Source organism: Halyomorpha halys, unplaced genomic scaffold (assembly GCF_000696795.3).
Source record: "Halyomorpha halys isolate HHAL.00 unplaced genomic scaffold, Hhal_1.1 Scaffold433.1, whole genome shotgun sequence".
Lineage (NCBI taxonomy): Eukaryota > Metazoa > Arthropoda > Insecta > Hemiptera > Pentatomidae > Halyomorpha > Halyomorpha halys.
In genome coordinates, this window is record NW_027115152.1 from 469,688 (window position 1) to 482,861 (window position 13,174).

The window sequence follows — 13,174 nt, forward strand, 5'->3', positions numbered from 1 at the left end:
CTTGTACTATCAACTATCACGCGAAAACTAGTGCGGCAGCACAATCATGACTATAACAATCATATAGTTGCAGTTATAACAGATCTTCAATATCGGGTAAAGTAGTGGGTATTTGTCGGTTAAAACGGTTATTTTTTTTAAGGGGCTGGGCAGGTATTTTTTGGTAGGAGGATGGGCAGCACTGCTCATATGGTGATATATTAAAAATATTCACTAGTTCTTATTCTTTCGACTTGAACCTCTTGTCAGTCAGTTATTTACCAAAAGTTGTAGAACAGGCTGTTCGACCGTAATCAATGAAAAGTAAGCAGAACAATTAAATACTCAAATCGTAAAGAATAGGATTATCCTGTTTGATACTCTTGTCTCAAATGATTTTTTTTTAAATACAAGTTTAAATTTAACATCTGTTTCCCCATTATACTATTATATCCTAATTACACATCATATCTGGCATCATTATAATATATACTGATCTCATAACTATCACCAAAAAAATGCCAAATCGTTAAAGGCTAAATGATCCCTAAGTGTATGGAAATTTTCCTACTTTTATACTGATATGCAATGAAGAGTCAGATGGGAAGTATTTTATTTACAAAAGTAATGTGATTGATGAATATATTTAAAAAAATCTGAACAGTTATACAAAATAATTATCTATTTAAAAATATAATTGTAATTGTGTTATCCAATAAAAAATTGAAGAAAAATCACTGATCTACTACGTATTTCTTGACTAATTTACCTTTCTCTCTGTAAATAGTTCCTGAAAAATCCGTTCAATTCAGTCTCACTTGAAGCTTGCTGTGTGTTTAAGACCATATAAGTTTTACGTTAATTGTTAGTTTATAATATCTATTAGCCTTGTTAGGTTTTTATGTTATAAAATAAATTAATCAATGTTAAATTTTAATAATTGTTGGTTAGTTGAATTCTAAGTTATGAATAGTATATCTAATCAAGTTAACTGAAAGGTGTATGTCTCCTCGTGAGTATCAATTTGGCATTGTAGTTGTAATTTACTGTGATATAGACATTTTCTGATGTTTTCTCGGTTTCTATTTAATTATTGTTTAGGAATCTAAAGTGTTGGTACAAATCTGTTTTACACTCGCAACTTGTCTTTTTTGACTGCAGCGTCCATATTGGTTTTGTGTAATCTTGGTAGATGGCTGCCAACAATTATTTTGGCTTTACCCATGGGGGAACCCAATATGCGTAAGTTTGATGTAATCTATCTAAATTTTGATTGGAAGATATTTTGTGAATGATGTGATATGTATGTTTTATTCAATTTTGCTAATTGCCGGCAAAATTTGTAAATGCTCGCGAATATGGTTGAGGGTTGTCTAGTTTTACAACGTTTCATTTTCCATTATTTTCAATTAGAGCTCCTGGAACTCCAGCCTATCAAGCACCTCAAACTGGCTATGCAGTAGCTCAGACAGCAGCTGCAGCTGCGGCAGCTACATATAGTACTCAAAGAGCTGCTACAGGGTATGATACCTATCAAGCAGCTACACACACAACCCCTGGAACTTATGCAGGTAATTTTTATATTTATATTTCTCCATTTTGTGTCACCTGTCTATTTATATGTATTCTGTCTGATATATTTCATTTGATGCGGTAGTACTTTACATCTTAAATTATTTACCACGAAATGTATTCCAACTCAATTCCTATTATCTATGTGACATTTTTCATTTAGCAAAGAAATGAAATGTATGGTCATGAAAAAAATGCACGTTCTGTAAATAATTCAGATGGTTGTCATGTTCTTATGTCCGAAAACTTGATTTCTTGAGCAAAGTGAAACTTTTGATTTGAGAGTAGTTGTTTTAATTTTTTTTTTTATGGGTATAGCACCTTTTGAAGTAGTATACATTTTATTAGTTATTCATCAAGTTAAATGTCAAAAGTGAATTTTCAACATTTGACTATCTTTATTGTTAAATTTATACTTTTTCTTTCTTCTCATACTTTCATAATGTGTTAAAACATATGAAGTTGAAATTAAATTGAGCTTGTGGTGTCAATTATATAAACTTCTACTATGCATTTGAGAAGTTTTGAATTTATGTTAGTAGGTTGACCAACGTGTTTTTCATTGATGGAACCCCTAACATTTTTACCATTCACAATTTTTTATGTTTTCTGATATTCTGTAATTAATTAAGGTGAACATTTAATACTATTCTTTAAGTCAAATTTTTATGATTTGAGAAATAAATTACAGAATGTATAAAATCTTGTTGAACCTATTTTAATTTTTAATTTAAATTTTAGCAATAATTGGACCGTTTCTAACATTATCTGATTTGAAATTTCTCTCATATTAATATTTTGGCCGTTTTTACTCAATTTATCCGTTGTTGAGTTTCTTCTAAGAAGGTTACGACAGCCAAAATTAGCAAATTGTTTTTTTTATCTTAAAAGGTTCTTTATAACTTAATCAGACTTTCTAGCATTGAGTCATTCCTTAATCCTTAAGAAAGGGTCTTCTGTACCATAACTGAAAATTTGGGACATATGACCTGTTTTACTTTTAGGCTGGGTTAAAAGTAAAACATTTTTTCTTATACCTGTAAAATTTAAAGAAATATTAATTTTAACTTTTTTGGGAGAGAACTCCTTAGTTATTACCTAGTAACATCTTAAAAACCATAATACATTTTAGATATTTCAGTATAGTTCTTTTGTTTTTTATTTTACATATTTTTAATGAAATATATGACTACTACTACAAGTTTCTCATTTTAAATGTAAAACTTTATTTTTTTGTTACTTATATTAACAATTGAGTGACTTTTATTCAGTTGTCAAAAATTAAAACAAAATTGAATGAATACCTTAATTTTGTGAGATAACTTACATTTTTTTTTTCATTTACTATTATTGATGTATATAGTACCAGCTTTTTGACAAATATTTCATGTTTTTTTTTGTTTTTTTTATAATGAGAACATAAGAGTTTCAGTATCTGAATTGTTCAAATTTTTCATAATTATGAGAGATAGTTGACCGTGGATGATAAATGAGGAGAAGATGGTTGGGGGTGCGGTCAATTCAAATTTTTCGTTTATCGAAAATTAACATTTTATAAACTTGTATGATGGCAGAACCTCTCTTTTTTCAGAATTGTTTAGAAAATGTTAGTTTTCAATGAGTGATAAATTTAAGTAGGTCATGAAATGTAACATTTTTTTAAATATTAAACAATACAATACATTATTCTTATTTTAAAAAAAATGAAATGTTTGTTGAAATAGTGGTACTTAATTCAGGATTAATAACTGAAACTTAGTTAATGACTAAGCCATCCAAGGTGTACAGTTTTGTTTGTTTATTTTGGTTCAGCTGAGTATTTACTTGGGATAATGATAATATAAGCTTTATATCTTGTATTATTTAGTAGTTTGTACTTCTGGAATTCAGCTTAACAATAGTTTTATGACTTATATGTATATATGTTTAAATTATGCTAGTTATTTAGATTATGATTTATTAGATATGATTATTATTAGATATGATTTCTATAACATTAATTGGGTCTTAAGAGAGTTTGCTAGGCATTGGTAGATATGTATAATTCTCAACAAACCAGTATTCTTGGATTTTACAGTACACCAGGTATATAATTTAAACTGGAACTGATTTGTCACATGGCCATTAAAGGGTTAGTTCTGCTCAGAAATCATCTGTCTGACACTATATGATAAGGTTCATCAATATTTTAAATAGAAATATGTGGAAGAGTGATAGTAACAGAAGAATAAATTGAATAGTAATTTCTTATTATTTTTTGGCAAATTTATTAGATTTGTTAATTTTAAATCCATTTGAATCATCATCATCATCACATTTATATATTAATTTATAATATATTTCATAAATAAATAAAAAGTTATTAATGTAGAAGTATAGCTAATTACACATCATTTTTCTGTTGTCCTTTAAGATTATTTCTTTATTGCATATACCTTTATATTTTTAATAATTATTTATTTTCTCGTGATTATCAATGTAACGATAGTTTACTATTTACATTAATTGTAATTTTCGTAATTAATAATTGTGATTATTACTTTTTTCATTTGCTTAGTGGTTTTTTATAAATGGTTTCTTTGACATCTTAGGTTCTTAATTACTAATATATTAATCAAAGGATTGACTATTCTTATTAAAAAATCAATTTTTTCTTATCTTACTTGGTCTATTCAAATGGTATCGATTTTATTTTTATGTTATAATAGGAATTCAATGTTAAACCAACATTAAATAAATAAAAGACAAATTATACTACTGTTATTAGGTGTTTAGAGATGCCCATCTGTATTAAACAGAATGAATGATTGGAAATTGTCTTTTTTTTTATTTTATTTTTTTTTTAAGTGACCTAAAAATTAGACATATCTTTATGTAATATATGCCAACTACTGATTAAAAAAAGATAAAATTCTAGAAATGAAATTTGTGGTTGATGTTGTACAAGTTTAACCCATCAGGGCCAGAATAATTTTTTTATATTTTTCTGAAATTCATGGAATTATTGCATCTATTTGCATTTAAAATAATATTAAAAATGGATTTTTTTTACTACTATAAATAGGTATTTAATTTTTTTCTTAGTTTACTGGTATAATTTGGTTTTTGGAATTGTTACCTGCTTATCATTTCTGTTTGGTATACTCACCAGCAAGAAACTCTTATCAAACAGTTGAATTTTGATAAAACTTAATAAAAAGAATTAGATAATTAATTTCAGAACAGTTTTCATAATTGTGAATATTGTTAGTTATACACTTGTCCAGAAAGATGAAGCATGCAAGTATCCGAGAACAACAGTTTTTATATTTATGTAATAAACGAATAAGTGTCAGGATTTAAAGAGGATGTTTTTACTAGATTGAAGGGGAGGTTCTCACTTCTGTTTTATAAAATTGTTAAAGTTCAGAAACTGTGATATATTTTACATTAATTTCTAACCATAAACATATGGCAATTCATGGTGCTAATGGGTTAAAAGTTGTTTATGATTTTTTAAAATAATGATATGTGGCAAAGTTAAGGTTAAAAACCTTGGTATAGAAAGGTTTTTTTTTTTTAGTTCTGTCAGAATAGAAATATTTTAGGACAGGGCAGGGTTCTGTTGTGGGTAGAGAAAGAGTTTAAAAAAAACTCAACTTTTGTTGCACGTTTCTGTTATAGTTTTATAGGCTCAGTTATGATGGTCACGATTTAGGTGGCACTTCCTGGATTCTCTTAGACAAAATTCGTACTTGGTATTATTGATATGGGAACAAATCAAGAGTTTTTGTCTCATGAATGACTACACAGTCCTCTTAAAATGTTAATGAATTGAGTGTATTTACTAGATGTCCTTTAGGCTCTACAGTGTATTTACTAGATGTCCTTTAGGCTCTACAGTGTATTTACTAGATGTCCTTTAGGCTCTACAATCGTTTTAATGGGACTTGTAGATAATTATATTACAATCAAGGGTCCGTTTGCTTGAACAAGGGCAATAATAGAGCAAGATTTTGGAGGAAGGTCTGGATTGAACTCATCTACCATTGGTTGGAAAGGTATGGAAGCTGAAATGAAATAAGTTATATTCTGTTTCAAGGAACATTAGAGGGGTGATAACAGAGATGAGCTTAACTTCAGGGAAGTTGGAATCCCTGTATGACTACATCTATAATATTATGTACCTTGGAACTGCAGCGGCACTAGCCTGGGGGCGACTAGTCCCATGTAATGAAAATACCCTCCCTCTATGGTTAGAATAGGGTAGTTAGTTATAGCTAATATTTGGGATGTTAACCAGTTAATCTATTGCACTTACCATGTGTATGAAACAGGCATGTTATATCATCACCTGGTATGCTTACACCAGTTTAGTTTAAAGTAATCAAGTCATACCCTATCTTTATTTTGTTAATAATTGTTATTTAAACAGTATTAGCTTATATAAATATTCTAACCTTTATTTTTATGATTTATTTTTATTGAGTAGTTGCAGCTGGGACTACAGCGACTGGAACTTATGATTATGGCTACGCTCGCACTGCCCCCGCTGCCTATGATACAACCAAAACGTACTATCAGCAGACTCCTGCTACGCAAGCTTACTCAACGGCCGATTACCAAGGTTGGCAGACAACCCAACAAAGTAGGACAGAATTTTTTTTCTTTTATTTCTGTTTTTGTTTTTCCTTGCAAGGAATTTGGTTAGTTTTCTATTGATATTAAACTTTTTATTCTTAAACTCAATAACTGAAAAGAAATCTGCATTTATAAATTATTTTTTTGGTTACTAGAGTATTTTTGATATAGCTCTTAATCTGATATTTTCAGCTGGAAAGACAGCGTATAATGCTACATATACGACTCAGAGCGTGCGTCCAGCAGCTGCTCAGCAGCACAAGGCAACGGGGTATGCTGCTGGTTACACCCCAGCTCCGCAACAACAACCCCAGAGTACTAACTATACCTATACTGCACCTGTTCAGACGCAACAACCTGCTAAGGTAGTCTTATATATTAATCTGTTTTATTACTGTTCTAATATTTTTCTTGATTAATATGCAAGTGTTCCATATATTTTAGGTTGCCACAGGTGCCAACTATAATGGAGGCACAGCCGCTGTAAGCTACGGCAACGGAACGACAAGTACTAACTACAGTACAGCATATACTGCTCAAAATCCAACTACGGTTCAAACAACTGCCACTCCTAAACCGAAAACCGGTTAGTGTTTATTTCAATTTTTATAAACTTTGTAGTCTTTTTATGATCTTACTCTCTCTTTAGAAAGGCTTCATTAGATAGAAGTATTGTTTATTTCATATGATTCCTGTTTTGTCTTAAAGGAAATTTATATGTGTTCCTCAATAATAATTCTATTTTACTTTAACCCTTTACTGATTTTTTTTTTTAAGTTTTCAAAATTGGTTTTAATTTTTTTAACAATTAGTTCAGGTGCAAGTGAATGGCCTATAGCACAATTTTTATTTTTAGTTATTATCAAGTCCATTACTTATATGGAAAGTAATTTGGTAATCGAAAGTCCCAATGGTATTTAACAGCTTTTTTTTGTAATAATAGTATATTATTTTATTAGAATGTTGAGTGCATATGTTACATTTCAAACACTCTGAATGTGGTCTAGATTCAAGTTAGAAACTCACATTTCCCATCTTCTTCTTGATGTGACAGATGTCGATCAGTGGTACCTAGTGTTTTAGAAAATCTAGGTATAGATCCAGAAATTAGTATAGTGAAGTAAAGACAGGTTGCATTACCTAACCTCATATCCATATAACACCTGATGGAATAGAAAGTCCCAACCAACTGAACTCATAAAGTTCAAAATTATATAAAATTTTAAATTAGATATAAACTTTCCAAAATGCAAAAGAAATGAGTATTTTATACTTGCAAGCAAACACATAGACTCTTTTCTATCTTTTAGAGTGCCATCTTGGCCATACATCATCCTGTAATCTTCTATTCAGCAAGTTTCCAAAAAGGTTTAAATTTATGCTGCCATCTAGCAATCGAAAAACGAACTTCATAGAAGTGGACTTCCAATTTCCAATGGGTTTCAAAGTGTTTAAATTCATATAATGCCACGAAGAAAACTGATAAGATTTATAAATTTATTCAGTAAATAAAGGATTAAAGCAATACATTTAATTTTTTCATCTATCTATCCAGTTCAATTTCTCTTTCTCTGAATTTTTTTTTTAGGTTAATATCTTGCATAGTGAGGGGTATTTCTTTTGTATTAAGTAGGATGTAAAGGAATTAATTTCCCTTAATTAAATTGTAAACTATTTACAATATTTTCAATTCAGTGAAGTTTCAGAGTAATTTTAAGTAACCATCCTAATTTCAGGTATAACAAAAAGTTAATATATCCACTTCTCTAAATCTTAAGTTTATGTTTTTTTTTTTAATTCTAATTTTACTTCCAAAAATTTGTTCAGTTTATTTCAAAATTTGATTTTTTCCCTGTCGGTACATCAGGACCTATGGATCAGTATTTTCAATTAAAATTTAAGTTATCTTCAAAAAGTAACTTTTTTTTTTCCAAATAACAATAAATTAATATTTTGTAAATTTATTTTGGAAAATATGGGAACTACTATTCCTTCAAACGATGTAACTGTTTTTTCTACCTTTAGGCTCTTAGACTATCAATTAACTCTTTATTATTTGCCTACATTTTTAAATTCCTTATTGTTAGTTTCTACCTTATTCTAGAATGTAATAAAACTTCTACCTCTAACACTGATGAATTTTTACAGCTGTCTATAGCCCAGCCATGTATGTTAATCAAGGAAAACAAAATAACAGCACTTGGCAAGGGTATAAGAAGAATACTGGAATGAAACAGATGAGAATGAAAACTGCCCCAAAACCTCAGCAGCTTCATTATTGTGAAGTCTGTAAGATCAGCTGTGCTGGACCACAGGTACTTCATTTTTTTATTTTCTTTAAATTAAAATTTATGATTTAAAACTTATTCCTGCTTAATCATTGTTGAAGACTTATCGTGAGCACTTGGAAGGCCAAAGGCATAAGAAAAAAGAAGCTTTACAAAAAGAAGGCACAGCACCCCAGGGCGGTGGAAGAGGTGGAAACAATCTTCGTTGCGAACTTTGCGATGTTGTTTGTACCGGCTCAGATGCCTATGCTGCTCATCTTCGTGGGGCTAAGCATCAAAAGGTATGTTGATATATTTGGTTTATTCCTATCTTAATATATTATTTATAAAGTATGGGAATGTGCTCATATGTTGCAAAATTGTGTCTAAATATATATATTAAGCCGCACTATAGGATTAGAAATACCAAAGGTTTTTCTCAAATTAATGCTGTTGCGGAGTTCTTAAGATAACAATATGCCCCGTAAAAGAACCTTTCCCTAACTTCTTGACATAAGAAACCAAGAAAAAATTGACAAATCATTTTTTATTGGTTTCCTGGTAAAAACCTTAATACACTGCACTACACTTGGCAATGGCTCTTTCACCTGCCAAGTGCGCAGTACTGGAGTTCATTTCGTTTGACCTGTATAAGCACGTGTATCACTTTCATATTATTTAACTAATTTGTTTTTCATTTGGTTTACAGATTTAATTCATAGATAGGGTTTTATAGCTGATATATAAAACCTAAATCGCTATTTTTCCTTGAACAAAATGTAGTCATTTTCCTTTTTTTATTGTAGCAAAGAGTGTGAAGCGATAAGCTTATCTTTATCTCTTCTCTCCTATCTTAGAGTAATGAGCTGCCAGTAGTAGTCAATATATTTTTAGATAATTTATAAGAAGATAGTCAAGTATAAAACACATTAGTGAAATGTACTGCTTAATGTTAATCGAAGATTTTGGTAATTTTGATTGCAATGTTACACTTTAAAGAATATATTTGAATATTGTAATTTTCTTTAACCAGATCTAATCTATCTTCCAGTAGTTTGTTCTTGTTTTTTTTTTTTTTTTAAGTTGAAATATGTCTTTTTATAGGTTGTTAAACTTCATACAAGGCTGGGCAAACCAATACCTGAAGTTGATATGAAAACTGCTAAAGCAGCGGCGGCGGCTACTGCTTCAACAACTACATCATCAACGTCGGCACCACCAAAGATTAATTTTGTTCAAAGTGAGTCAAAATTCAAAATTTCATATATATTTAGAAGTAGTATTAATGATTATTAGTATTTTAATGTTTATTATGCTTTGATGATGTGTCTAATAACTTGATGACTCTATAAAATATAAAATTATATTTATCAATTTTTTTTCTCCAATTTATATTTGATTATTTCTCTAAAAAGAACTCAACAAATTAAATCCCTAATAGGGGTCGAGAAGGGAGGAGGGAGCAGAAATTGCATTTTTCTGTTTCTTTTTTTGTAAGAAATAAAGACTTATTGGTTGTTCTCAGTCATTCCTCATTTATTGAGGAGTATTTTAACGATAATAAAAATATTTGTTAATAATTTTATTCTCAAGTTCTAGTATTCCTTTGGTTTCATAAATAGTTTTAATTAATTAGATAAATGTCTAATTTTCTTTGTTTATTAAAAAAAAAAAATTGTCTTATGGAATTTAGGTTTATCAATCATTTAAATAACAATATAATTTCTTTATAGGTGGTAACTTGGGTACAGTCGGAAAAGCCGAGGTTAAAGAAGAACCTAAAGATGAGGCTGGTGGAGATGTTGAAATGAGTACTGAAAACGAAGTCACACCGGTTGGTCAAGAATATATTGAAGAAATTAAGAACGAAGATGGTAAGATGAGATATTTAAATAATTTTATTATACAGTTACGGCAATTCATTTCATTAGTCTTTATTTTAATGTAGCTAGTGATAACACCTTGAACCTAGTTAAATCTTGAAAGATTAGACCTAAGTATGAAATGATGTATATTATAAACATATTATATTTATTAATTAATTTGTTACATATGAAATTTTTTTATTATTTTATGGTCAGTATCTACTAAGGCTTATTTTATTTACAGGTAAACTCATTAGTTTTAATTGTAAACTTTGCGAATGTAAATTCAATGATCCAAATGCCAAGGACATGCATATGAAAGGCCGGCGGCATCGTCTCCAATTTAAGAAAAAAGTTAATCCAGATCTGGTAGTTGATGTAAAACCATCGGGCAGGAGGGGGAGGCTTCAAGAAGAAAAGATGAGAAGGAGGGATGATTTTCTACGGAGAAGAGAAGAAGATAGGTGAGCTCCTTAATTATTATGTTTTTTTCCCTGCATAGGTAAGTGTTTGTTGCATCATTATAGAAACTTGCTGTAAAAAAACCAAAATTAGTTGATTGTGCATAATCTTGCAGTGAAAACTCGAATTGTGCATAAAAACCCAAAATCCTGTATTCATTTATTATATTAATACATGGAAAGCTTACCTAAGCTTGTTTAAATCAAATTAAATAAATACTCTCTACATTTATGAATTTTAAATTGAAATAAAATGAATAAATATTGGCATACATAAATTACCTGTTTGTTTTTAATGATAAGTCAAGTTCAAGTATTATATTTTATGCAACAAAAATCAAAATTTTGCCCATAAAGAGTAAAACGTGCAATTTTGTGCTGTAAAAACTTGCAAATCTGTGGAAAAACACCGAACATGTCCAATTTTGTGTAATATAAAATTAGTGTTATTTGAATGTCTTTTTCCATGATTCGAATTTGTGAACAAAAGATGCATTTACTCGAGAATCAATTTTATCTATAGGTATGTAACTACTTTGCATATATGTAACAAAAAGCATCATATTAATGTGGGTTTTATTTCATTGTATAAATCAGTAAAACGTGAGACATAAAACGTGTTTTTTAAATCCATATGGTGGCTGTAACATTGTAAATTGGATACATTACAATGTTTCCTTACGCCTTTTATTAGGACTGTATAGTCATGCATAATGAATTTGTTTATTTGTTGTGATTCCCATAATGTGTAAAGCTTATGTACACCTATTTTTGCCATCATTTTTGGAAATTAACTAATATATTGTTGTGCTAGAAGTTTTTGGACGGACGACCGTATGTATTGGGAAGAAAGGAGGCGTTACGAAGAGGAGTTTGAATATATCGAATGGATGAGGCGCAGAGGACCTGGACCTGCGCCATTTCTTCAGCCTCCTCCGGTGAGTTGTGTTTTTCATGATGGATTGCATTTATGTGTAGAAGCAGAAATATTTTTCTATTTTATACTAAATTTTTTAAGAAACAATCTTTGTTATTTTATTAAAGTAGCTCTTCACTTTTTTTCTTTCCCTACATATAAAGTACAATAAACTCTTAAATTTCCCTTTGGTTCCTAAAGTTTGCGTACAAATAAGTAAAGTTAAAAAAAAAATATTTTTTAATTTATTCATAAAATTGATTTTCACAAGGCAAAAATGAAACCATAGTAGAACCCATGTTAACCAGCCTAGTTTGAAAAAGAAATTTACAGGGAAATAGAAAGGGATAGATTTTCTAATCATGAAAAATACAGAGATTTTTTTATGTAATAATTTTATAAATATTCAAAAGCAAAAAAATATCTGACTTCCAACAGATAAATTTGCAGGCATAATTAATTTTTATATTGTACATATAAATATTCAGTCTTTTTCTATCTTTCAAATGCATGATAAAACCTGTGCATAAATTGATAGTTTATGTTATATAAATTTAATAAATTTCTGTTAATATTTCTCATTGAAATATCTACACCTCGGATTAACTGCTCAGTGTCTGAGTCCTGAGATAACTGGTTAATGGGGGTACTACAGATGGGGAAGCAACCATTCTACCACCCAATGTTATGCATCACATAGCGCCATGCCAGATCTTTTGTAACCTTTTTTTAAATGATTGTATTGAATAAATAATTGTGGTATTCTTTAGATATATCTAATTTCTTTTTACTAATTATTTAATATAGTTTCCAAATGAGCTGACAATGTTACGTAATTTAATTCAAAATTAAATCGGAATTTAACATAATGTTGGTAATTATCTTTGTAAAGATGGTGAATTTCAATGATGAATCTTTTTAATATTTCTTCTCTTTATTGTAAAAATGTAGGTTTCAGAATTCGATTTATTTTATTTTCAATTGTTTTTTGTTGAGTGGTTTCAAAATACTTAATCAAAGGTTAAGTTAATAATTTATTTTGAGATGTTGAAAATAAAACTTCTCGTTTATGATAGATGTCAGGAGGGCCAAATTCAATTGTTTCTTATATCCACAGTGATAGTACCATTATACCAGTGGTTTCCAAACTTTTTGGGGACGGATTCCTCTTGGTAATGGTAGAAAAAAGGGTGGATCCCCTATAATATTATTTGATACTATAATGTTAAGCGCTGTCTTTACAGAAAAAGCTTACAAAGGTTAGGATACCTATAAAACCTGTGCAAAATTACAAAAAAAAAATTGGAGAGTAAGGTTCAAAACTATCTTGATATGACATGGAAATGGCCCATTTTAAATTTATTTTGCGGATCCACGGTTTGGAACCTCTGTATTAGAAAATCAGTCTGTCGTGTTTGTCTAATCCTAATCAATTGAACATGAACTAACACATGTTGTTATGGCATGGAATGACCCATTCTTACTTTATTTTGC

General features: G+C 29.5%; 1 protein-coding gene across 6 annotated transcripts in view; it reads left to right on the forward strand.

The window, feature by feature from the left end:
* Positions 1-838: 838 nt before the first annotated feature.
* Positions 839-13,174, forward strand: part of Zn72D (Zinc-finger protein 72D) — a 28,422-nt gene continuing 16,086 nt past the window's right edge. Inside the window, exons 1-12 of one of the 6 annotated variants that reach the window (XM_014423604.3) lie at positions 839-991; positions 1,081-1,221; positions 1,393-1,550; positions 6,020-6,178; positions 6,364-6,536; positions 6,616-6,757; positions 8,320-8,486; positions 8,561-8,740; positions 9,543-9,678; positions 10,172-10,312; positions 10,548-10,767; positions 11,579-11,702. In XM_014423604.3, coding sequence (XP_014279090.1) covers positions 1,172-1,221; positions 1,393-1,550; positions 6,020-6,178; positions 6,364-6,536; positions 6,616-6,757; positions 8,320-8,486; positions 8,561-8,740; positions 9,543-9,678; positions 10,172-10,312; positions 10,548-10,767; positions 11,579-11,702 — 1,650 coding nt within the window. In that variant the 5' untranslated portion in view covers positions 839-991; positions 1,081-1,171. The remainder of the gene's footprint in view (positions 992-1,080; positions 1,222-1,392; positions 1,551-6,019; positions 6,179-6,363; positions 6,537-6,615; positions 6,758-8,319; positions 8,487-8,560; positions 8,741-9,542; positions 9,679-10,171; positions 10,313-10,547; positions 10,768-11,578; positions 11,703-13,174) is intronic. The other 5 variants (XM_014423602.3, XM_014423600.3, XM_024360668.2 and 2 more) reach the window with 5 other exon arrangements.